The sequence below is a fragment of the Leptinotarsa decemlineata genome, unplaced genomic scaffold (assembly GCF_025532065.1).
Source record: "Leptinotarsa decemlineata unplaced genomic scaffold, Ldec_3_MD MMD2_tig00026299_RagTag_RagTag, whole genome shotgun sequence".
In the NCBI taxonomy this organism is placed as follows: Eukaryota; Metazoa; Arthropoda; class Insecta; order Coleoptera; family Chrysomelidae; genus Leptinotarsa; species Leptinotarsa decemlineata.
In genome coordinates, this window is record NW_027412676.1 from 463,647 (window position 1) to 491,604 (window position 27,958).

The 27,958-nt window shown below is 35.9% G+C and overlaps 1 protein-coding gene across 1 annotated transcript in view; it reads left to right on the plus strand.

Moving 5' to 3' along the window:
• Positions 1–3,807: 3,807 nt before the first annotated feature.
• The window catches only part of LOC111512334 (uncharacterized), a 236,630-nt gene continuing 212,479 nt past the window's right edge, over positions 3,808–27,958 (plus strand). Inside the window, exon 1 of the mRNA XM_074180666.1 lies at positions 3,808–3,957. Within this exon, the coding sequence (XP_074036767.1) occupies positions 3,870–3,957 (88 nt within the window). The 5' untranslated portion in view covers positions 3,808–3,869. The remainder of the gene's footprint in view (positions 3,958–27,958) is intronic.

Genomic DNA, 27,958 nt, shown 5'->3' on the forward strand with positions numbered 1-27,958 from the left:
TAGGTTTTATCCGGATTTTTTCACTTCATGATTCTAATGATTTATTCTTCCAACCATAATATTTATAGTCCGCTGAAAGTGTTGTAAGATAGAAACAGTTTATTTGTTATTAAAAAATTCATACCCAAAGAAGGCAACGTTGAATTTTCAGCTTTGAGTTGAGAATATTAGAAAGAAAATTTTATACTTGTTTTTAATGTTAAATTTATTAGTGAAACGTGTCGACAAAAAATAATTTGATTTTGGTAGGGAAAAAGGTTTTCAATAGTTCCTGAGTGACTCCAAAAACACTGCTGAACCCTAAGCTTGTAAAATAACACAAAAGAAGGTTCTCCATAGGGTATCATTTGATGAAATTATACTTCAAAAGTACTAAACTGGAAATTTTCAAAAGTAGTTATCAATTTTTAAAATAATGGCAATACCATTAATTTGACTTTTAGTTTTCATAGAAGATGAAACAATGAATATAAATTAAAATTAATCAATTTATATCATACTATTTTCTTCGCATTTGCATAATTTTATTGCTTCCTTACTTCGCGTACTGTTGATTTTTCCAACTGGCTAAGAACTTAGGAATAATGACGTATTACATGTACTATTTTTCAGAGATTTCAAAAACATATTTCACCTATCACTTATCAAAATTTTTTAAAATACCTAGGAACTGAGAACTATTCTTTCTAAATTTTCAATTCGAAGTTAAAAATTTATCATATTGATTCAGCAAAGTCTCCTTTGAATGAAAGGTCTAGGATTGACGATTCGTCAATTACTGCAACTTTTTTGGAACATCGAATTCTAAATATATTTCGGTGCCGGTAGCTGGAATGAAATGATATTTAAATTAAGTACATAGATACGTGACGGGTCTTCCAACAGGGACTTCAGAACTTTGATATAATTGATAACGGCCATCTTGTCGAAGCTTTATTTGTATCTGTCGAATTAGTTGTCATTTATTCAGTCTGTTTTGCCAAACCACGATGGACGGTGATTTGGCAAAACGTGCAGATGATAAAATTGTTTTATCAAAATGGGTGCTCTGTTCGGACAACTTACCGGGCCCTTCGCCTATTTTACGGTCGTCATAATCGTTCTATCGAGAGGACTATTTGCAATGTGGTGGATAAATTTGAAACCACTAATTCAGCAACATCACCTGTTCGTCGGCGAAATGCAAGACCTGCCGAAAATATCGCCGATGTCTTTGAGAGTGCTGGAGAATCCATGGCAGCCGATTTCGCGTCGCTTACAAGATTTCGGCCTTTCACACACCACAACTTGGCGAATTTGCGTCGTGACTTGGGTCTTCACCCGTACAAAATTCAATCCAGTAACTGAAAGTGAACAACTATATTCAACGACGTTTGTTCGCTGAATGGGCTCTTGGGCAATTGGCAACTGGCCCTAATTTTCATCTAAACATCATTTTAAGCTATGAGGCCATTTCTGGGTGAATGGGTTTGTGAACAAACAAAATTGTCGAATTTGAGTCGATACTGATCCACATGAGATCCAAAAGCGTCCAATATATCTCGAAAAAGTCACTGTTTGGTGTGGGTTTTGGGCTGGCACTGTCATCTGTCCATATTCTTTTGAGAACGACGTTGGCCAGGCTATCACTGTCAACGGCGAGCACTATAGGTCGATGATTACCAACTTCTTTTAGACTGAACTGGATGATCTGGACACCTTCGACATGTGGTTTCAACAGGACAACGCTATGTGCCATTCAGCTCATGCCATATTGGATATTCTGCACGAGCGATTTGAGGGCATGGTGATGTGAACTGGCCACTGAGATCGTGCGATTTGACCCCGTTAGACTTTTTTTGGGGAGTTTTCTCAAATCGCAGGTGTATGCGATTAGGCCAAAAACCACAGCGGTTCTCAAAGCCAACATAGTCTATGCCATTGATTCTGCTTCATGCGCCATCCACCCAGAGAAGCCGTGGCGGACATTCAAAGATGTTATATTCCACACATAATGGCATGAATAGGTCTTTCAAATGAATAAAAAAATTGATGATATCTCACACACACTTTGTTTTATTCAAATTTAAAGATAGAAAGCGCTTAATAAAAGAACTGTTATAACTACTATTATACTGGAGAGATTTTGTTGATCACGTCCTTCTGCCGAAGAAGCTACGACCCACTCATGATTATATTTTGTTGCCTTTCCTGAGTTTTTCTCCAAGGTTTATGATTGAAAGCATTTTTGAAATCCAGTTTCTCCAGATATTAATATATGATTTCTTGCAGCAATAAAAATAAAATTGAAGCGAAATATTTGACATAATGAGTACGTTTAGGCATTGAATACACTTTTGTTCACAATGAAAAGAGAAATGAAAATTTCTATGTTTTGTACCACTTTTAATTATTGTCTCAATTAACAGTAACTAACGTTACTGCAGTTTCGTCCTATATGGACATTCTCAAACTGATACAATAAACTAATAATGATTCATAACATTCGCCAATATATACCATTCAGGTACTTGACTGAGTACCTGAATTTACAGTTCACAATGCGGATGTGCCAATTTAATAACCGGAGAGTAAATTAAATCGATTTGATCATTTAACAGGTTGCACTCGCAATGTTTATGCTTGTAAATTTCCAAGGATTGTAAATAATTGAGTTTGCAACCCTTTCTTGCATAGTCCACATTGTCCCACATAAACACTATTACACTCCGGACACCATGAACTCCAGATTTTTCCAACTTGTCGACCTTATCTTTGACATTGAAAAGGAACTGAGATAACCTGGCATGTAGTCTGAATGCTACTTCCACATTGTTTTTTCTGAAGAAATCTGCGATTATTTCTGTTCTTTTTCAAAAATATGTTAGCGTTACCCATTTCTTGATTTCTGGTTGTTTGACCTGAAGATATATTAATCTGTAAGTGAATTTCCGGCTTTGTTTCCTGACTAACTTCTGGATAGTATCTGCGTTGAAACCATTATTATGACCTATCTGTGTAATTTTATCAATTTCCCTAGCTAGATTGTCTTTTCATTTCTCTTTTCATTATGATCTCCTACCACGTAGTAACGGCTATATACATCAATCAATTTACTTTTGTTCACCCTTTTCATTAATAGGTATGAATGCATTCATCTTATTACTACTTTGACTCAAATGAAATGTTTTCACAACCAAATGATCTTCGCAACAGAAACAAGTTAGTTAATGAAATTCTTGATCCGTATAGCCATTCGAAAGTCTCTGTTAACTTTTTAGTTTTTGCTAACAGTCACACACAATTTGTTTGGCACATTTCGGGTAGAATAAGTATATGTAAATACAACATAGGCAGGAGAATGTAAACAACCAAAAATCAATCGAACTTTCACAACTCTTACATATAAAATCTTCATAGCATGTCGTATATCTGGTAACGTCACGCTTCTTTCACTGAAACTCTTCTATTAGGCTGTTTATTGAAGCTTTGAATTTCCTCAGAGGATTCTTTTCGACAATATTCTTCAGATTTCATTTCAATTTTGAGTTTGAAATTAGAAAAAGTGAATATCAACCTATTCACTATCAAGATGAAAGTGGTTCAATAAAACTCTCTGAATCTGATTAGCTCGGGCTAGTGCATTGACACTTCTACATGACGACTCCATAGGAATGAGTGATTGTCGGTTTCTTTGTCCAAAATTCGCCCACACAGTAGTCCACCGTATGATAGTAGGACAGCGGCGGTCCTGCCACCCACGGGGAGCATGCGCCGGCGGCCTTCAAGCATCCTCTTATCGGGCGGCAGTTAGCGGTGTAACGGGGTCGCAAGAACAACCCCCGCGATATGTACGACGGGAGTGACACAACATAAGTGAATGCGAGGAGATGCTAGTCAGTTCTGACCTATGTCTGTCAGGAGTTTACATCGACGGGTGTCAGGACCCGGGGGATATGTGCAGCACTTCCACAATCAGTAAGTATACGGGGTACGCGGTGTCGGTCCAGACGGGTTCTCTCATCTCGTGACGACGATTATGTAACGTAACAAAAGGTCTATTCGATTAAGTGTGAAGAGGTCGCATTGAGGGAACTGAATGAGTTGAAATCTGAATCAAATTCCTTCTAGAGCCATTTCAGAAGACAGAAATCCCTAGAAAACTATCCTGGTACTGGTCCGAATAACAAGATCATTATTTTTTTGGTGACCATTTGATAACTAAATATTCCCAGGAATATTTTGTTGAAAAGGCATAACTTTCGAGTGAGTTATCTATAAAACGCATCGTGACAATTGACACTTTGAATCTATCGATTCGAAGGCTAGATAATGTCATTGATTTTAACGTCGTATACAAAAAATATGCACCTTATAATACCTTCGCTTTGTCGCAAGGAGCGTGAGAACCAAATCTCCGAACTTGATATCGATTCGTTCAACAGAGAGATTCATCTGTCAGATTTCGAACAACGTGGTTTCCTCAGACTAACAGGAGTTCATAAGATTCTCAGCTGCTAGAAACGAGCAATCGATATTTCCATTGTCTGCTTTTGGGAGATTTCAGATATCTGAATTAATGGTCTGGAAGTTGTTTTGATATGTAGGTGGATCACGATTAATTCCAGACCTTGGCATGCAAATATGTAGGACGGAGGAAGCGATCTGATTGATAGGGTTACGGATGTAGGTGGCCCTAATGGCTTTGTATTTATTTCGAGACTGACCTTGGATACCTCTGTAAATAGGTCATCTACAATAAAGGAAACTCGAAAATGTTTTGTATTTTTATAGAGGATGTTTTAGGATTTTCTCTTTACTTTAATATTTATCGATATCACTAGGAAAAGAAGTGGAGGATTATAAATTTTATTACTGGATTGGACTATGAAAAATGAATTGGAATAGTTTATGGTAGGTATTTTATTGGGTGAAAAAAAATTATGGTGATTATATGGAATTTGAGAGGACATGATGAAAGTTGGTTACCGAAGTTCAATGACAATATTGCAATATTCTTAATGAATTTTATGGAATTAATTTTTTACTTTATTTGAAATGAAATACAATAAGTCTTTTAGCAAAACCTATATCAATTTATATAAATTCCAAAAGTCTTGAAACCTCAATCAAATTTATGTTTATGATTGCGATAGAACCATACAACTCTACATTATTCTAGGAAAAAAAATTGAATTGAAAACATGTCTCAATAATTGATCTTTTTCCCTGAAAATTGCAATGCTTTGGAAAACTAAAAGAACCAATAGTACTAATGTTTTATACCATGTACAAATTCACAACCATGTATGAATAACGAAATTTGAATTTTTCCTGACAACCATGTTTTTCGTTCTTATTTGTAATCAAAAATTACAAAAGAAATGAACATTTTTCCAGATCCTCCTTTGCATCCTGTTTTGTGATAGGCATAAACAGCTTCGCTTTGTTTACCTTTGAACGCTATTATTTTCAAAACAAGGAAGCTGCAGAATGATTATAATATTTATTATTGAAAAAAAATCAATTCCAGTACATTTCTAACTCTGAATTTATACTCAAAACAGAAATTGATCCACACATATTGATTATAAGCATTTTCTAAATACTGCACTTATTATTGCGACTAATATATTCTACGTGACGCAAAAAAATTGAAATAGCCATTTTTCGACGGAGCCATCAAAAATGAGCTGACTAAAACAAGTGACTATTAATGTTGACTTGATTTCTATCAAAATAATATACTGAACATTTCGTAGAAAAACGGCTGTTGGCTTCCACAAGTTTTTGTGAGAACTGCGGGTAATAAACGAACATTTTTCATATGAACTTTGTAGACGACAATAAAATCTACAAAAATTGCAATGCAAATGCTAAACTAGAGCCTTACTACTAGTTATTAGAAAAAAGTTTCACACAACGCCTGTCTGCCCCAATGAACATCTCTAAGGATTTGTGGAAAATCTTGGGACTTCGGTCCCAAACAAATCCCTTGAATATATGTTATAATTGTCGGACCAATAATCACGTACGGATAAATGAAATTGTGGCAGAAGCTTTACAATAAACTGCCAAGGCGAAGATTTCTGGTGTACAGAAACAGGCTTGCCTGGCTATCCCTGGTACCAATATCGGCCATGAAAATTATTCTAGACCTACCTCCTCTCTACATCTTCCCATTACCACATCTTCCAGAGAAGGTCATATTGAGAGCAGATGTACCTATGTTGGTTCACAGATGGATTGAAATCACCTTCAGATTCTGGTGCAAAGATATACAGTCGCATTTTTGGACAGGGTTAAAGCCAAGCCAAGGCGACTTGGCTTTAATCCTGTAACTTCTGAGTTGGCAGTTAACTGCCAAAAAAGACTTTATTTGGTATTTAGACTCAAAAAATTACTTTTAGTCAATATTTCTCTCACTGGCCTGGATCCTGTCATTGATATCGCTTACGGCTATTCCTAACAAACACTGAACACCTGGACTGCAAGGAGAGTACTAGACTTCTGGTAGAAATTACCAAGACAATTTAAACATCGTTTGAAGAATGATACCAAACAATTGTTAGATCACAGCAGGGATGAACTACGTTGTCTAACAAACCTATTATCGATCAATAGTATCTGATTAGTCATATGCAGATGCTTTGACTGTTGAACAATAGTGTGTCGTCTCTGTTGGGGTAATTATGAAACAGTAGAGTACATACTTTGTGCCAGCCCAGCTACCGAATCAGATTTTCAGAATTTGGCAGAGTTTTACTCTTGCCAACTGACTTGAATCATCGCTCATCATGAAAACTTATGGGCTCGGACAGCTGATATAGTTTGAATATGTGTTAGCCACGATAAATCTTTGCGTGTTACAGCGGAGTGTCGAATAGATCTACTAATTTTGGAACTAACCCTAAACGAACACTAAATTAACTCAAACCTAACTTACTTTACTCAGAGTCTGTTTTTGCTCTTATTGAAAAAAACGTATTTCATCAGTATCGCAGAATTTAAAAAGTTAGAGAAGAAAAATTCCTTTACAACAAATACGAGTATTGTAGAATACAATAACAAATCAGTGAGACATATTTCTTTATTATATTCCTTTGTAGTATTTCGATCATAGGTAGAGAATTTGACAGTTTCAGATTTTTGCGCTAAATAAGCCAAAATTCCATCTTCTGTTTTGTATTTCTTCATATTCATCCATTTAGAGAACGGATAATAAACGTTTTGGTACCTGAATTTTTTACCTGATATTTCAGGCAATAATTGTACTGTAGCAGCTGGTGCTGATTGTAAATGCCGTACGGCACACTTTCAAACTCACTAACGCCGCTGATTTCCATAGTTTATTGCGATAATTGTGAGGATAAAACATACAAACTTTCAAAAATCAAAATGTCAAATAGCAACAATGGCAATGATCAACTACATTTATCAAAACCGTACCTACCAAGATTTCCACAATTACAATACCAACGAAGTGATTTTTTTCCGACTTAGTCCGGAAAGTACGTATACACTTTCCGGAGTAGGCCGAAAAAATGCTACTTCCTCGAAGCCAAAGCCTCCGGGAACTAGGAACTTCCCGGATAGTTGCCGAAAAATATTCTCCTGCTCTGAAAGAATGAAATTTCAGAAATGGTCTAGCTTTGAAAAATTTTAATAATTTCCAAAATGTGGAATTCTTATATTTCATTTTTATTTTTAGAATTTCGTGTAAGTGGTTAGCAGATGATTATATTTTTTTGAATGCAGCCGACACTACGCGGTACGAGATCATCATGAAAAATGAGAAATTAAACTTTTATTTGTAACTAACGTTACCGCAGTTCCGTTCTATGAAGACATTTTCAAACATTTATAATTACAGTTGCGTCCTATAAGAACATTTTCAAACAACTACAATTACAACAATTGTATGAAAATGTACTTAACGGACGAAACTGCAGTAATATTAGTAACAATTGTAATTGTCAGTGTCATTGCTTTTCGAGTTTGAAAGCCGTGGATTTTTGAATTTTCTTCCTGACGTTTCGCTGGCGCGAGTGGCTAGCTTCTTCAGAGGTTTAACCATCACGGCTTGCTGTCCGATGACTACCTTTCAGGCTTCGTAAGTCGTATTTATGCCTTGTCAGGTAATCAGTTGTATTTGTACCTGTATTTGTATCTGCATTTTTACCTGTATTCGTACTTGCACTTGAACCTGGAACATTAACAATCTTGCTGCCTGTTGTCCTGTTCGTTATTCTCGAACTACTCGAAATACTACAGCAATTTGTTCCCCGATCGTGAATTACCTAATCGGCGTTTTTTTGCTGTGCTTCATCATCGATTCAGAAACAATGAGAAAGTTTTTGAGAAGACGAGAACTGAAAAACGTTTTGTAATATCTGAAGATACAGAAATTGACGTTTTAGTCTACTTTGAGGTAAATCCAAATAATTCCAACAAATATTTATTTAGAGAAATAGCTGTTTCACCGTCTGTTATTCAACGAATTCTCCAGAAACATAAGATTTCTCCTTATAAGTTAAGACCAGTGCAAACACTAGAACCTGGTGACCCTGAGAGACGAATGGGGTTTTGTCGGTGGTTTATGAATAAATGCAGAAACATTATATGGAGCGATGACGCTAATTTTCCAAATTGTTCTAGTCCATCCCCACAATCCGCAAAGACGATTCAGTATTAATGTTTGCTATAGTCTTTTCAGACGCAAAATTATCGGTCCACTTTTCTACCATGGTTCTTTGAACAGAGATTGTCACATTAATTTATCAACAAGGGTGTTGGATTACTACAAATAAGGTATACAAAATGAAACATAATAATGTATATGAACTGAAATTTTTTATTGAAACTATAAATAATAGAATAAATGGCCGAATTGTGTTGAAAGCAACACGTAGTTTCAAGAGAAGGGCCCAAATATGTGTTCAACAAGAAGGCGGTGTTTTTCAATATTTATTCGATATTTTATAGCTCTTTATCCACCAAAACAAAAATTTTTTTTTAATAGTGAAAAAAAATTTCACATAAGTCGCTCATTTCCAACTTTAGGAAGAAAGGTGATATGAGCTTTGTTGTTGAGAATGTTATTACGAATCGAAATGAATGATGAAATATAGGGTGTTACATTTGAAAAAATATAATTTTTTTGTGTTCGGTATCGAGAAGGCCATTGAAAATGCTACTAGTTTGCCCATTTAACCGAATTCGTAGCATCAATGATAACGAAGTTGGTAATGGTGCCGACTCAATTTGGAACACCCGCTTAAAAAATATCATTTTATGAAATATTTTGATGAAACAACTGTTAATTTTTTTTGTTTTTGGCATCGAAAAGGCCTTTAAAAATGCTACTAGTTTTCCTATTCAAGCAAATTCATAGCAACAATAATAACGGAGTTGGCAATGGCGATAACTTAATTTGGAACACCCTGTATATCCCTCGTACACCAAATTCAATCCATCAAAATGCGTGCAATCCCATAATTATAAAAGCCTTGCTTTTTAGAAAATACTCTCGTGCATAATTATCCAAGATAAAATCCCTCGACCTTTGATTTCGTGATTCTACACCTAAATCATTTGCTTTATCAAAATTACGAAAATTATGAAATTGCACACATTTTATCTAATTAAACTTGATGCACTTGGGATATTACCTTGACATAAATTAATTTCAGCTGAATTTTTAATTATTGACATGATATGTTTCTGGGTTGAAATAATGGCTGAAACAAAAAACGTTGCTGAGGATAAACGAGGCTGATCAAGACGATCAGTTGCAGAATCAAGCTTCAACATCGAGCTACGAACGAGATTTGTTCTCTGTCTTCTACCGTAGCTTTCACTGCAAGAAAACTAGATGAAACTAGAGCTCAGAAAACGAAGCATTCATAATCCAATACCAGACAGCGCTGTTTAGACCAGTTTAAACCAATCAAGGTCTCATCAGTGACGCTAGACTGAATCACGAATTCATTCTCAAAGGACTAGCTTGAGAAAGTGAAGGCGACGACATATTCCCTTTCAAAAACGTCATCTATGTGTTCGGCAAAAAAAAATCAATCCACGAACGAGTACCAAAGATAAACGAAGCCAAGCTTTGACATCGGCATCTGAACGAGATTCGTCTTTTGTTTTTCACTGCAAGGCAAATAAGTTGAAAATCAGAGACCAACAGTTTAACGCGCACTAGATTGGGACGGCGCGGATAGACGGGACATACTAGAATTTTCAATTAGCTGAAGCATTGTTTTCCCTGGTAATGTGCGCACTAGGCCGTCACGTTCAAGACAGGACTATCAGTCATGCTAGACAAATCTGAAACAAATATATTCAAAACATCCTGACTTGACGTTACTATGAATTATTTTTTTAAATTTTTGTCGTGATTCCTTGCGGTCATTCCGCCATTTCGGTTTGAACTCTGCAATGTGTATCGTTCGGAGTACTTCTCTGATATTTGTTATTTTTCTTTGAAGTTTCATATCCAGAACATGTGAAAATTCTTTGATATTTTTGTGATTCATCTTAAAGTACCGGAATAACTTACAATCATTCTCGACCAAATCAAATCAGTCCAAAATCTGATTTTGTACCGACTTCTTCTCGTTCCACTATCATCTGACTTATAATAATTTTTTTCTTCAGTTGACCTAATTTTTAGGTTTCCTGAACACGCTCATCACAAAGCTAGAAGAAGTTTCACTTACCAATCGTCAATCCCCGTCTCATACCAACCAAACCAATACGCGCAGCGCAGCCTTCTTAAAAAGTTCTTAGCGGTACGTTCGTACCGTACAATCCGGACTTTGTCGCGCTACGCTAAAGTTGACGAATCTCTTTCATCAGTTGATGTCGAAGCTTAGCTTTGCGAATGACCGCCCTGAAGTCTATGCACACTGCGACAGGACGGTACAAGACAGGAACATGACGTGATGTTTATTTTCTCTTTCTGAGGACTCTTTCACACGAGGAGATACACGTTTCTCGTCATATACGGGAGCGTTTATCATTCCTACCTACCGCCCATCCACACCGGGAGCCTTTTTAGCTCTCAACGTCAACGATCAAGAATAGGACGGATAGGGTTTTAAAATCTACGTTAAGCACCTTGCAGACTTCTATCCAACTTTTTACGACTCCATTTCGGTCCTTATAAATGTCGAGACTTTTATCCCGAAGAGCGGGTCGGTTGGAGACAGCACTAATAAACAGTTTCACATCGTAGTCTGCCATGAAAAATAATGTGAAGCGTCAACAAGGAAGAACCTTTTTCACTCCTCGTGTGGAAGCCCCCACTTATCCTTTTGCATTTTGAGGAAAAGACGTGGCTCCCTGGCTCGAGGTGCAGAATACGTGAGAGCTTTCGTCTCCCGAGACGTGGCGGTTCCCGCTCTTTGTCTGAAAGCTCCATTGGACTCGTTGCATTCTTGCGCTAAGAGCCTTCCTCTCTCTCGGGAGCGAGATAAGTGAGCCTCCCTGTGTGAAAGGGCGCTAAGGCAGGCAATGGACAGGTACATGCCAGAAACTCCCACATGCCCCCTCCTGGGTTGAGTGCCCTGAGTTGAAATCTCCTCCACACGGTTACTGTGTGCAGAACATCCCATCTCATCCATCCATCCCCGCTCGTCCGGAGCGGTCTTCAAGTTACTGATGGGCACTTCAGCAAGATTGCTTTAACTTTCTAATTTAACGTTTACTTTTATCGTGACTTTCTCAATTGAATTTTTGCATATGCCAGAACGGGAACAGGACGGGCCAGGCCAATATCATGCTATCTCCGCTCGAAGGCCACGTCCCGTCATTTTCCCGTCCTGTCGCAACGTGCGTAGACTTTTAGAGAACCTCGTTTTATCTTCGCTATTCGTTGATTGTCTTCTGTCAATTTCGTGAAAAAAAAATTCAGATTGTTGAAGTATATTTCTCAATTCCACAGAGATCACAAAATTAAATAGGATCACAATAAATTCATTTGTTAGTATAATTAGTTGAAGATATATCTCACGACCGTCGTGTACAGAAATGAATGAATGAACTGAATAAACCTGTGTTAAAATCTTTTGAGAAAAGTTGTTACTGTTCTTGTATATCAGATCTGGAGAAAAACTAATTTTTTTTTGTTTTCGAGGATTTTTGTCATTTTTTAATGTATTCAAGACTTTCAGCGATTCTGGCATACGGAAAGTCGGTATACTCACTTCTCTCACAGCAGTACGAGTATACAAATTGAAGTAGTTATCCAGTCGAAAATCATTTGTGAGATATATCAAAAGTCAAACTAGATCTAGCTGATATTCAATCTCATTTCTACATCGTCTATTCAGTGGATTGATAATGAAGGAAACTGGCAAAATTAACTTCCTAATGAATTCTTGGAAAATTCTTTCTAATTAAGAATTTTCATTTACCCACTTCAGCGATGAAGTTTACGAACTCTTCGTCATTGATAAATTAGATACCAAAATTAAAAATTGATTATATCCCAATCCTTTTTAATTGAAATAGTATATGAGCAATTTGGAGAAGTTTCGAGTTTTTGGAAAATTACGACACTTTCCGATCCAACAAAGAAGGTATATGCTTCAGTATGCAACATTCAACTTTCTGCAACAAGTTCATGTGAGTAAGAAAAAAGTAAAGTTGAAAAACACCGGTGTTATTTTACATTTTCACATGAATTAGAATTATATGTTGATATTATATAAAAATGTGAATAGAGACGTATTATTATTTTTGTGAAATTGTGAACTTTTTATATTCGAAACGTATACCTTCTACAAGAAATTATAGCCCACAGCAAATAAAAATGTTTATACATGTTCGGATGGGTTTCCGCGGTCAGCAATTTGGTGTGCTGTATGTAGTCAGGGTTGAACCGCCCCTGTAGTTATCTTTCATTCGAAATTTCAGCTTCTGTTTTGAAACAATTTTCAAAAATCGATTGATATTAAGTTACATGACCCAACGACTGTCTCGTAATCTACTTGAACCCCAAGAGTCTCGTCACTAGCTTTGTTCTCACTCTGTTCAGTTCCAAGTTCCAGTTCCAATATATCTTAGCCACTGGATAAATTTACAGTAAAATGGAGTAACGGGGTATCTCAGTAAAAAAATCAAAAATCAAAACTCTGCTCTACTTTGCCAAGCTTTTGCTTCTAGTGGGAAGCTTCTTCAGGGCAGTAAAATGAGTGAAAAACAATGAATTGAACATATAAATCGACGAAAGAAAGTTAAAAAATAATGGATTTTTTTGGAATTTTGTTTTTGACGTTTAAAAAAAGAGAATTCATTGTCCAAAAAAAATTCAATAAAAATTAAGTTACAGTATTCCATGTTCTGTTTGCGGTGCTTAATACATAGGTCAAACAGACAGACTTTTGAAAGACCGTATTTTCTCACATAAAAGTGATTGCAGGCTACACTCTGAGAGGTGTGCACTCAGTGAACACGCCTACAGAGAAGGCCATGTAATTGACTTTGATTCAGTCAAAATTTTAGCTAATGAAAAGAATGTTTTGAAGAAGATATTCTTGGAAATGTCATTCATTTCACAGTCACAAAACCTTAAAGGAAAAAACAGACGTCAACCATTTGAGTGAAATTTATTCATATTTACTCCTAATAGATAAAAATTGGGATATTCTAGAAGATAACTCATTTGATGTTACTTAATCAATACAATCCTTCCTCTTGCAATAAAACTCCATAAAAAATAATACTTAGACATTTTGACTCCAAAAAATCATTCCTTCAAGACATCTACAACTGTAGTTTGACGAAATTTTCCCCAGCAGAATTTCACATGGTTCATACATAAAATAAATTCAAATATCTTTTTGAACTGTGATTAACTATATATTTTCACTCACACTTGACAATTAACTATTTTACATTTTATCAACATTTCGCCTCACAACCTCACTTGACATTGTAAGTATTAACTTATCATATTACCATTCAAAGAATATAATCGTATGATGACAATATCCATTGTCGAAATATTGGAAGTCGCCCCGGAGCGCCAATTAATTTTTATTGTTGTTTATATTTGAAGCACTTCGAACTGAATCTGAAACTATTATATACCTCCCAATAAATGTTCAAAATGGCCGCCATTGAGTTATTATTTATTTCTATTTATATATTCGGGATACAAAATTCGTTCTAATAGTTCTTCTTCAGTAATTTGGTAGGTCATCAAATGACTTCGTTTCGGTTTATGACTTCGTATTAGCTTATCAGCATCAATTTTTGGCCATGAGAGTTAGTTATTATTTACCCATGACGACGGAACTATGGTGAACATATATACCTAAAACGTAGATAAAATGAGTCAAATCTAGCTTCAAACAGACAAAACTATCAACGGAAAATATAGGCCTGAATTATCAAATATTTGGTTAACTATTGAAGCTAATCAAAAGATATATTCTGACATCAAAAACTCACCCGGCATTTCCTCTAAACGCATGATAATTTAAATATCAACAATATTTCATCGGCGTTCATATAGGTTATGTCTAATATTCAATATGTATTTAGCATTAGACAAGGGATATTTATAATAAAGAAGGTAATATGTGATGAATATAAGTAATTTATATTATAAGAATCACCAAAGTGTCGTTTATTAGCAAAAATGTTGCCAACTAACTTATAAACAATCACAATAGTTGTGTACCGACAGCAGAGCCACAGCGAAGCAGAAAGGCATACACATATTAACAGGGCCGTATTCTTAGTATTCTGTGTGAAAAAAACCCATCAAAATAACGGGGTGCTAAACCGTTCAAGGTAATTTACGGCATTTTATCCATTTGGGAGTATCTAGGTTTCCGATAATTTTGTGATTTGAGCGTAAATATACGTTCGCGTTTGAATTCGATTGTATAGGTTCGCTACCCGCTTTCTATAATTAATTCGTGACAGTGTTCTTATCCATAGGTATTCGTTAATGTAAATGCCTTTGATGTTGGGATGTTGACTAATTTACGTATGATTAATTTTTGTGGCGGGTTCGAATACTCTATTTGTAACAAATATTTTTTTATAATTGTTTGTTCAGTAAAAGAAGGGATAATGGTTGGTTTGGGTTGCTTTGATTTTGTTTAAATTATTTCAGAAAATCCATCTATCGAAAAAATACGGTCGGAAATCTTGATAGTGGATCTAGAAAGGTTTGGTGTTGGGAGAAAACTCCAGTAATATGAGGTATCATTCTTGAAATTGAAATTGAAAACTCATTTTTGTAAATTATAATTCATTGATACATTTTGTCGATAACTAATAATCAGTTTTCATTGTTACTGTATTCAATTCTAATTCATCCTTAATTTTAGACACTATGATATGCATATATATGTGTATTATAAGTTATACTTTCAATTTGATAATAATTCCATTATGTGGGTACTGTAGTGGATTTTTCTGTTTGTATCCCGAATATATAATCAAAAATAAATAATAACTCAATGACGGCCATTTTGAACATTTATTGGGGGCTATATAATAGTTTTAGATTCAGTTCGAGGTGCTTCAAATAGACGAAGTAATGACTTGGTGTTCCATAAAAAAACTTTCTGGAAGCTTTGAGTCGCCCTGTATATTGGAAAACCAAAAAAACACTTTAAACTATCCCACCCAACCTAGAGCTTAATTTTTTTTTGCGAAAAACAGGAAAAGGTTCTTATAATGGGTAAAATCCGTCGTTTAACCTTTATAATCGATGAAAGAAACTTTTTTAGCCAAACATCCAGACAGATAATATTCATCCAAACTGTATGTGAGAAATCCTTCATTCATACAAGCACTTTTGTAGAATCCTACAGCTTTAAAAGTAGTCCGACCCTGCCGCAATACCATCACTCCCAGAACTAAGTGTTTCTTAACAGTTTTATAGTGGTAACATAGTAGCTTAAATACATTGAAATGCTTGCTACTGATACCAATTTATTTTATAGAACGACGCCATTTTAAATGATAGCGATCCGGGATACTGAAATTAGATGAGTTGAAAATTTCAAATACCGCACATATAGTGATATTTACAGCTGAAAAGTACATAAATATTGAACATTATATTATTTAGAATAAAGTGAGTTGAGTTTGCGACTGGAAAATTGATACGTCGACAGAGAGAATTTTTGTATAATCAATAATTTTACCGAAAACATTAATAAATGAGTGGCGCTCTTAAATTTTGCTAATAATATATTTGTCAATAAAATTTCATTTGCAGTAAAAATATCAATTTTCGAAACACAAACAATGTCTTCAAAAGTTTTATGAGTGCAAAGTGAAATTTCAAAATGGCTTCAACCTTTCTATTTGTTACTTTTCAGTTGGTGACATCTATTATTTCCTAGTGTCCAATACAAAATTACTTCTTGCGTCTTCAAGATAACATTTTTAACACCTTTTTATTTTATTGTCATCGTTTTCGGCTATATTATATTTTATAACGCCTACTTGGAACTACTAAAAAACTCTTATAAAACTGTCTTCTGATTATTTTATAAGTATCGCTTAAATATGTTGCAAAAGTGCAGTAAGGGAAGTCTTTAAAAAACTACTTTTTAAGAGTGTTAGACAAATTTTATAGTAACTGCCAAAATGTTTATAAAACTGTTTCGTAGTGTTTGTAAAAGGCCTTACAAATTATTGATAATTACTATAAAGTTTTATAAAACGGTGCCAATTTCCTATTCATAGCAGTTTTATAAACACATTGAAAATATTTCTGGAAGAAATGTAGTTTCATAATTTGTTTCTCCGAAACGTTTTCGCAACTATTATAAAATACGAAATTGCTAGTTGGGATATATATGTATATAAGTTGAGAATTTTAGCGACTGGAGGTATATATTATGTATAGTAAAATGTAATAACGGGGTCACGGGGTCTCTCAGTCGAAAAATCAAAACTCTGCTTTACTTTGCCAAGCAGCTTTCACTTCTAATGGGTACAAAACAATGAATTGAACATATAAATCGACGAAAGCAAGTTAAACATCAATGCATTTTTTTTACTCATTTTTACTGCCCTGAAGAAGCTTCCCATTAGAAGCGGAAGCTTGGCAAAGTGAAGCAGATTTTTGATTTTTTTACTTAGAGATTTTTTTTGCAGCATCAACTGCTAGGTTATTAGCCGCGGACTTGTTGTTTGTTTTTTAAATTTTTTCTATTATATTTGTGGCTTTCAAAAATGCCATCAGGTTGCTCAACGTTCGTCTATCATCACATAGAATTTCTTTCATTGCCCCAGTTATATTACCAGGGATTACCAGAAAGTTTCACAATGAAAAAGGATCAGTTCCGCAATATCTATACCTACTGCCATTCTGTACCAGTAGAAGATGAAGACAGATATATTTATAATAATAATCTCCTGGCTTTTTTGCGCAAACTTTAAGGAGGGGTCTACAACGAATTTTTGAAAGTCATTTTCAAATATGCTTCACGGCAATGCACAAACAAGTATGGCGGTTTCAAATGTGAGAAAATCACTGTCATAAATATTTGTTCCAGAAAATATTGGTTTCGGTTCAATCGCTCGGGAACAATACATTCAACGTCATGTTAATCAGTTCACAACTATATCATATAATCAATGGCTTAAAGCCATTCCATACATAGATAATAATAATAATAATAATAATTGTGTGTGATGGACTACAGGGCGGCCAATAGGCCTTTCACGCCCGCAGTGCGGCAAATAGCCGCCAATTTACGACGTATCCATCACACTCTAAGCCAAGGCCTGCTGTTGACCACCAAACAGCATTGCCTTGATAGGATACGAATGCTAGTGGCTGCTAAGAAGTCACTAGTGAGGCGAGCGAGAAGTATCGCGGAAAATCTTAGGTTCCGCGAGAAACCTTCTCGCTTATTCCAAGAGCCTCCACGTGTTGTGGATAATCCGCCGACTGCTGATCAGGTGGAATCCTTCTGGAAGGATATCTATGAACACCCGCAGCCACTCAAATTAGACACTCCAGCCCTAGCGCAGTTCGAAGCTTTCAACAGAGAGCTTCGACAGCCTGAGCTCAATGAACTGCGCAACCCGATAACCCCGGATGACGTTCGAAGAGCCCTTGTTGGTTCCAAGAACTTTGCTGCTCCAGGCCCAGATGGGCTGAACACTTATTGGTGGAAAAAACTACCAAGTACCCACCGCCATCTGGCCAGAGTTTTCAACTTATGGCTGGACGGAGAGCAGCCGATTCCGGATTGGTTTGTCGAGGGGCGGACCGTTCTCATCCCCAAAAGCGGAGATTTGTCGATTCCTAAGAATTACAGACCGATAACATGCTTGAATTCGTGTTATAAGTTGTTTACAAGCACCTTATACACACGAATACTCACCGCAGTTGACCGAGTGTTCGAACGAATATATGAGCAGAGAGGGTCGAAGAGAGGAGTCGCTGGATGTAAAGAGAACCTGCTCATCGATAGATGTGTAACGCAGGACTCGATACAATATAAGCGTAACCTCTCTATGGCCTGGATCGATTACCGTAAGGCATTTGATACAATTTCGCATGAGCTCATCTTGCATTTGCTCAGATGCCTTGCGGTACCCGACAACATAGTGAGATGCATTGAACAACTGATACCACTTTGGCAAACTCGCTTCACCATAACATCTGGTCAAGCAAGAGTCCAAACAGGGTGGGTCACTTTCAGAAGGGGTGTATTTCAGGGTGATTCCCTCAGTCCCCTTCTATTCTGCATCTCACTATTGCCATTATCCGTTGCGCTCAGAAACACTCGAGGGTATAACTGTGGCACCCCCGGAAACCGGAGGCACAAGGTCACCCATCTGTTTTATATGGATGATCTTAAACTTTATGCCTCTGGAGAGAAGGATCCCCATCAGTCCTTGAGGGTGGTGGAAGAGTACACGCATGATATCGGTATGAAATTCGGGATAGACGAATGTGCAATGGTTCATCTCAAAAGAGGACGATGCGGGGACTACGGAGGGGATGTGCAGCTCGTAGATGGAAGCATCCTACACCATCTGGATGCCGGAGAGACGTATACTTACCTCGGGGTGGAACAACGCCACTCACAAGAGGTAACCGCAGTGAAAAACTCTCTCCGCGGCAAGTATCAGCACAAACTCCGACAGATCCGGTCATTGGAACTGTCGGGGAAGAACAAAGTTGCTGCAACAAATATGCTTGCCGTTCCAATCTTACTCTACTCGTTTGGAGTAGTGAAGTGGACTCGGGAGGAGCTGTATCAACTCGACGTAAAGACCCGAAAAATGATGCATCTCTATAGGAGTTTGCATCCCAAATCGTCCGTTCCACGGTTGTACTTCCCCCGACAAAAGGGAGGCCGTGGACTTTTGAGTTTGGAGTGTCTACATGACAGAATGGTACTGGATACAGCCTGTGAAGTCGTCAGGAGTTCGGATCCCCTTCTCTGCATGGTCCGTGACCATGAGTGAGCAGGAATTGGAGCATTTCTCCTTAGGGCAGCTGCCCGAGCAGCTGATGAACTCGGTATAATTTTCGACTCTGAACGAGGTGACTACAACTCTGTCACCGAGTTGGAACCCGTTCAGCAAAAAGCTCAAATAAATTCGATTTTTTCAATTTTGGAGGTATAGCAGGAGTACTTCTATCACGAAGTATGTTAAGCGATTCAAGCGAACTCCAAGTAGTCTGGGTCACAAGATCCTATTTTTGGAACTTCTGTCCAAGGGCACCGAAAATTATGATCCAGGACTCATTCGATTCGGAATGACCTCTAGCAATTCTTTGGAAAATTTCAAGAAGAGCTCGAAAAAATTACAAAAGTTATAAAAAATTCAGTAAGAAACGGGGGGTTTGTTTTTCTGCAAATATCTCAGAAAATATTGAAGATATCCGAAATTTGTGAAAAGATCCTCAAAGAGGAGGAAATTTCCCAAAAAATTCTCTTCCGGAACTCTATCACCAATATATATAATTTCAATTTAGAGGTGAAAATAGCACTAAAAGCGGGCGATGCGCGCAATAACATTAAATATCATTATTAAGAAAAAAAGTCACATACCTTCTAGACATTTGAATAAACGAAAATTAATGGATTTTTTTCTTAGATGTACTTCAGTTAATTAATTAAATTTTACAAGTTTTAAATTTATATAAAAACCCTGATAATTTTTAATCTGAAAACCCAAATTATTTTTTAATTCTTAGAGCTTTTTTTGAAAACCTTCAAAATAGATTACCGTTGGAAAATTGAAAAATTTTGATTTTCCAGTTTGTTATTAATAAATAATCAAATACGTTGAAAAGTGAAAAATTCAATTAGAGCAATGAAAAAAAATGTTTTTCAAGATTCAAATTTATTCGTATTCTCATTATTTGAAGTTATATAAAAATTATTTTTCATAATTTTTAGCTCTATTTGTTTGAAAAACTGTTATAAATAAATATATTGTTCATAAGATATTTGAAATTTTTTGGAGATTTTTATTAGTGATGAATATTATAATTTTAAAAAACAATTGTTTTACGCATTTGTTGAAAAACAATTATTTTTTGCTACTAAACGATTTTTTTTTCATCATAATTTATATTTCTCTTTGACATGCTGGAAAAATTTTTTCATTTATATTTTCTCTATTCATTTAATAAACGTTTTGTTTGTTACAAATCAATTTTTACCATATATTTTTTTCAAATACTACAAAAAAAACAAAAACAACCATGAGCCACGTTTTGTGTACAAAAATGTGTCTATTTTTTATAATTTTTTTTGATATTTTTCTATTTTTGCGTTTGGCAATTCCTCATGTTTCTCAATCATTGTTATCAAAATAACAATTTTTGTTTTCCTTTTAGTAATTAGGATGCGAGGATGTACTTCTTTTGACAAAAACTATTTCATTTTTTGAATAATTATTGGTGTCGGTTTCAACTTTAAAATTAAAATAATGCAGCTCATTTTCAAAAAACCTTTCAATTTCATTTCAAGTGTGAATAGATTGTTTCATTTACGATAACAAACTGTAAATCACCTCAATGTACTGACTAAAGGAACGATGGTTCATAACAATACAAAAGATCGATGAAGACGATGAACTCGTCAGTTTTATGTTTGAACTGATCAATATCTCATTCCTAATCAAATATTTCAATCAACATCGTTTATACGAAATAACTTCTGACGTTAATTATATTCGATTTTAACAACCTCAAAAACATTTTCTGCGTTTCAATAACGTTACAGGACTGTAACGTCCTGAGTGACATCATAGTAATTTTTCATATATGTTACGTCCATACTTCTTTCAACCTGCCACATAACCTCACATACACTGTAAGTTGGTTTGAATTATTATTTTAAAAATATGACTTTTTTTTACCCCTATTGTAGCATCCCTGATGATGATAATAAAGATTATCGAAAGCTTGGAATCTGTGTTATAAGAGTACACTAAATTTTGGCCTGCTGCATACCCAAATATTGTTTCACTTATTTTCTGACTAGTCAGCAAAAAGACTACTTTTATATATATATATATATATATATATATATATATATATATATATATATATATATATTTCGATAATCTTTATTATCATCATCAGGGATGCTACAATAAGGGTAAAAAAAGTCATATTTTTAAAATAATAATTAAAACCAACTTACAGTGTATGTGAGGTTATGTGGCAGGTTGAAAGAAGTATGGACGTAACATATATGAAAAATTACTATGATGTCACTCAGGACGTTACAGTCCTGTAACGTTATTGAAACGCAGAAAATGTTTTTGAGGTTGTTAAAATCGAATATAATTAACGTCAGAAGTTATTTCGTATAAACGATGTTGATTGAAATATTTGATTAGGAATGAGATATTGATCAGTTCAAACATAAAACTGACGAGTTCATCGTCTTCATCGATCTTTTGTATTGTTATGAACCATCGTTCCTTTAGTCAGTACATTGAGGTGATTTACTGTTTGTTATCGTAAATGAAATAATCTATTCACACTTGAAATGAAATTGAAAGGTTTTTTGAAAATGAGCTGCATTATTTTAATTTTAAAGTTGAAACCGACACCAATAATTATTCAAAAAATGAAATGGTTTTTGTCAAAAGAAGTACATCTTCGCATCCTAATTACTAAAAGGAAAACAAAAATTGTTATTTTGATAACAATGATTGAGAAACATGAGGAATTGCCAAACGCAAAAATAGAAAAATATCAAAAAAAATTATAAAAAATAGAGACACATTTTTGTACACAAAACGTGGCTCATGGTTGTTTTTGTTTTTTTTTGTAGTATTTGAAAAAAATATATGGTAAAAATTGATTTGTAACAAACAAAACGTTTATTAAATGAATAGAGAAAATATAAATTAAAAAATTTTTCCAGCATGTCAAAGAGAAATATAAATTATGATGAAAAAAAAATCGTTTAGTAGCAAAAAATAATTGTTTTTCAACAAATGCGTAGAAAAATTGTTTTTTAAAATTATAATATTCACCACTAATAAAAATCTCCAAAAAATTTCAAATATCTTATGAACAATATATTTATTTATAACAGTTTTTCAAACAAATAGAGCTAAAAATTATGAAAAATAATTTTTATATAACTTCAAATAATGAGAATACGAATAAATTTGAATCTTGAAAAACATTTTTTTTCATTGCTTTAATTGAATTTTTCACTTTTCAACGTATTTGATTATTTATTAATAACAAACTGGAAAATCAAAATTTTTCAATTTTCCAACGGTAATCTATTTTGAAGGTTTTCAAAAAAAGCTCTAAGAATTAAAAAATAATTAAGGTTTTCAGATTAAAAATTATCAGGGTTTTTATATAAATTTAAAACTTGTAAAATTTAATTAATTAACTGAAGTACATCTAAGAAAAAAATCCATTAATTTTCGTTTATTCAAGTGTCTAGAAGGTATGTGACTTTTTTTCTCAATAATGATATTTAATGTTATTGCGCGCATCGCCCGCTTTTAGTGCTATTTTCACCTCTAAATTGAAATTATATATATTGGTGATAGAGTTCCGGAAGAGAATTTTTTGGGAAATTTCCTCCTCTTTGAGGATCTTTTCACAAATTTCGGATATCTTCAATATTTTCTGAGATATTTGCAAAAAAACAAACCCCCCGTTTCTTACTGAATTTTTTATAACTTTTGTAATTTTTTCGAGCTCTTCTTGAAATTTTCCAAAGAATTGCTAGAGGTCATTCCGAATCGAATGAGTCCTGGATCATAATTTTCGGTGCCCTTGGACAGAAGTTCCAAAAATAGGATCTTGTGACCCAGACTACTTGGAGTTCGCTTGAATCGCTTAACATACTTCGTGATAGAAGTACTCCTGCTATACCTCCAAAATTGAAAAAATCGAATTTATTTGAGCTTTTTGCTGAACGGGTTCCAACTCGGTGACAGAGTTGTAGTCACCTCGTTCAGAGTCGAAAATTATAACGAGTTCATCAGCTGCTCGAGAAGCTGCCCTAAGGAGAAATGCTCCAATTCCTGCTCACGCATGGTCACGGACCATGCAGAGAAGGGGATCCGAACTCCTGACGACTTCACAGGCTGTATCCAGTGCCATTCTGTCATGTAGACACTCCAAACTCAAAAGTCCACGGCCTTCCTTTTGTCGGGGGAAGTACAACCGTGGAACGGACGATTTGGGATGCAAACTCCTATAGAGATGCATCATTTTTCGGGTCTTTACGTCGAGTTGATACAGCTCCTCCCGAGTCCACTTCACTACTCCAAACGAGTAGAGTAAGATTGGAACGGCAAGCATATTTGTTGCAGCAACTTTGTTCTTCCCCGACAGTTCCGATGACCGGATCTGTCGGAGTTTGTGCTGATACTTGCCGCGGAGAGAGTTTTTCACTGCGGTTACCTCTTGTGAGTGGCGTTGTTCCACCCCGAGGTAAGTATACGTCTCTCCGGCATCCAGATGGTGTAGGATGCTTCCATCTACGAGCTGCACATCCTCTCCGTAGTCCCCGCATCGTCCTCTTTTGAGATGAACCATTGCACATTTGTCTATTCCGAATTTCATACCGATAGCATGCGTGTACTCTTCCACCACCCTCAAGGACTGATGGAGATCCTTCTCTCCAGAGGCATAAAGTTTAAGATCATCCATATAAAACAGATGGGTGACCTTGTGCCTCCGGTTTCCGGGGGTGCCACAGTTATACCCTCGAGTGTTTCTGAGCGCAACGGATAATGGCAATAGTGAGATGCAGAATAGAAGGGGACTGAGGGAATCACCCTGAAATACACCCCTTCTGAAAGTGACCCACCCTGTTTGGACTCTTGCTTGACCAGATGTTATGGTGAAGCGAGTTCGCCAAAGTGGTATCAGTTGTTCAATGCATCTCACTATGTTGTCGGGCACTATGTTGTCGAGTCCTGCGTTACACATCTATCGATGAGCAGGTTCTCTTTACATCCAGCGACTCCTCTCTTCGACCCTCTCTGCTCATATATTCGTTCGAACACTCGGTCAACTGCGGTGAGTATTCGTGTGTATAAGGTGCTTGTAAACAACTTATAACACGAATTCAAGCATGTTATCGGTCTGTAATTCTTAGGAATCGACAAATCTCCGCTTTTGGGGATGAGAACGGTCCGCCCCTCGACAAACCAATCCGGAATCGGCTGCTCTCCGTCCAGCCATAAGTTGAAAACTCTGGCCAGATGGCGGTGGGTACTTGGTAGTTTTTTCCACCAATAAGTGTTCAGCCCATCTGGGCCTGGAGCAGCAAAGTTCTTGGAACCAACAAGGGCTCTTCGAATGTCATCCGGGGTTATCGGGTTGCGCAGTTCATTGAGCTCAGGCTGTCGAAGCTCTCTGTTGAAAGCTTCGAACTGCGCTAGGGCTGGAGTGTCTAATTTGAGTGGCTGCGGGTGTTCATAGATATCCTTCCAGAAGGATTCCACCTGATCAGCAGTCGGCGGATTATCCACAACACGTGGAGGCTCTTGGAATAAGCGAGAATGTTTCTCGCGGAACCTAAGATTTTCCGCGATACTTCTCGCTCGCCTCACTAGTGACTTCTTAGCAGCCACTAGCATTCGTATCCTATCAAGGCAATGCTGTTTGGTGGTCAACAGCACGCCTTGGCTTAGAGTGTGATGGATACGTCGTAAATTGGCGGCTATTCGCCGCACTGCGGGCGTGAAAGGCCTATTGGCCGCCCTGTAGTCCATCACACACAATTATTATTATTATTATTATTATCTATGTATGGAATGGCTTTAAGCCATTGATTATATGATATAGTTGTGAACTGATTAACATGACGTTGAATGTATTGTTCCCGAGCGATTGAACCGAAACCAATATTTTCTGGGACAAATATTTATGACAGTGATTTTCTCACATTTGAAACCGCCATACTTGTTTGTGCATTGCCGTGAAGCATATTTGAAAATGACTTTCAAAAATTCGTTGTAGACCCCTCCTTAAAGTTTGCGGAAAAAAGCCAGGAGATTATTATTATAAATATATCTGTCTTCATCTTCTACTGGTACAGAATGGCAGTAGGTATAGATATTGCGGAACTGATCCTTTTTCATTGTGAAACTTTCTGGTAATCCCTGGTAATCCCATTGTGGCATGTTCTGTACATTTCTTAGTTCTTACGAGAGTGGGGGGTGGGGGAAAGCCACCAAAATCCTTCTTCTTTCATGCTACATGATCGAAAATTGAACTGCATTCCAGGAAAAAAAAATTCTGGAAAAAAACCGTTCTCATCCAAGTAATGTATGCAAGACCTAGCATTATCTCTGATATGAATGTTCGCTCGAAGTTAGTCAGATAGTTTAACCTCAAACTAGACAATCATATTATGTTACCTACTCAATATTGTATATTTGTGAATAAACTATTTATTATTATTATAGTTTGTTTCAAAATATTCAGCTTGAGAAACGTCCAGTCGTCTTCCTTCACTGCCCTATTATAATTCAGGCACAGTCTTGTGGAATTGTCAATGGGAATATTTGGTAGTCCTGATTCGCAATCTCCCGTTTTTCTTCATTTTTCACCCTACCTAATTTTGCCATTCGTTGTATATGGAAAATATTGCTGCATATGAAACAATGTCTTTGATTTTGAATAAAAGCCATCAGAGAGGTATGCAATCCCTACTTCCCTACTGATATTATAAATGCGAATGTAAGTTTGTTTGTTACGTTACGGTTTCACGCGAAAACTACTCAACCGATCATCATGAAATTTTGTCCACATGTTCTTTTAGGTATTAGAAGTAACATGGGATACTTTTTATTAAAAAACAGTATTTTTAATAATTGTTAATAAAAAATATTGTAACTATTTGTGTCAAATGGTCTGTCACGAAACTCAATGTGACAAACCAAATCCTACGCAGGCGAAGCCGACGGTAATACCTAGTATCAAATAAACAGGCAGATGATTCAAACTTTAAAAAATATTTCATTTATCATGTATACATTACATGAGTATATACATTTCTAATGATATGCCATCATGACAACCAATAGACAACTCGTAACTTAATCAAAGAACATGATACCGGTTGAAATATGTGACAAATGTGAAAAAATGAGAATGATGAAACATCGCTTATTTGTGACAGGTTCTAGTTTTCATTTTCTCAAACACTTTTTTGACGACTTTGAGCCGTTTCACTCGAAGCTGTTGTGCCCATCGACATATTTTCAAAACAAATTCTACTTCCATTTTTTCCGGAAATGACAATAACTCTCAATTTCCAAATGAGACATCCTGTATATTATTACAAGATCGGTTAGGAAGGATCATAAGGAACCTAACGATACCAGGATTGATGGTGTTATCTGTAATGACTACGGAGATATCACCATTTATTTTACAAATAAGCTCAATGAATAGGACAGCGAAACTTTTTCTGGAGGGTCCAACCAACTCCCTCTCCCACTCATTGTGCTCCGTAGTCATTAGAGATAACACCATAAAACCTGATATCGTTGGATTCCTCACGATCATTCCTAACTGATTATGTAATAATATACCGGGTATCTTATTTCAAAACCTCATTTGAAAAAAAAAATGTCAAAATATGCTGTCTAGTAAGCATATTCAATGTTCCCAGAAATATAGCCAGAGAAACAAAGGAGAAAAGGGGGTATGTGTAATACGGTATGTCAATTGAATCGTCTTCTATCTATCTATTGTTCTCAAATGTTACAAAAATTATTTTTTTCATTCCTCGGATTATGGTTTTATGCGTCATCCTGTATGGTCTGCAGTTATTGGCGAACGGTGCTGTAAGGACATAAGACTCTTGAAAAAATTGCTAAAGCGCATGCTACAATTTCCGAGAGGCATGAAGTTGCAGAATAACACGGCCTATTTCTCCCGTTTCACTACCAAATTCCCCATTTTGCCGACTTAAAGCAATTTTTCTCTCAAAAACTGTTCATTATTTTCCCGTTTGTGCCCGTGGAGACTTTCGATTAGAACATTGAAAAGTTCCTCCTACCAAAAAATCAGCAGAATTCACCGAAATCCATTTTTCATTAGGTTTTTGCGTGGTCCTGTAAATAATCTTCGCTTGTGTAATTTGATTGTCCCGGCATGATTTATTATTGACAATTTGCAAATGACAAGTAGTGACATTATCGTATCAATTGCTTGTTTTCTAACGCCGCGCCGTCATAGCCAACTGAAAGAATTTAGAAACCGTATAATAAGTATTCTGTCGATAGAAAAATATTAAATTGCAAATATTTCAAAAACTGATAATTTTGGAAATAAGTATCCTCAGACAGAATTACGCTTATTTTCAATGCTTAATACGATTAAATCATAAAAATGAGGGGTTTTCATCTGAAAAAAGTATTCTTCTTTTTTGACCACCCTGCACTAATAATTATCGAATTTTCATATGAAGTCAATCGAATTTGGTTCCATTCTACAGAGAACTGGACTAAACAT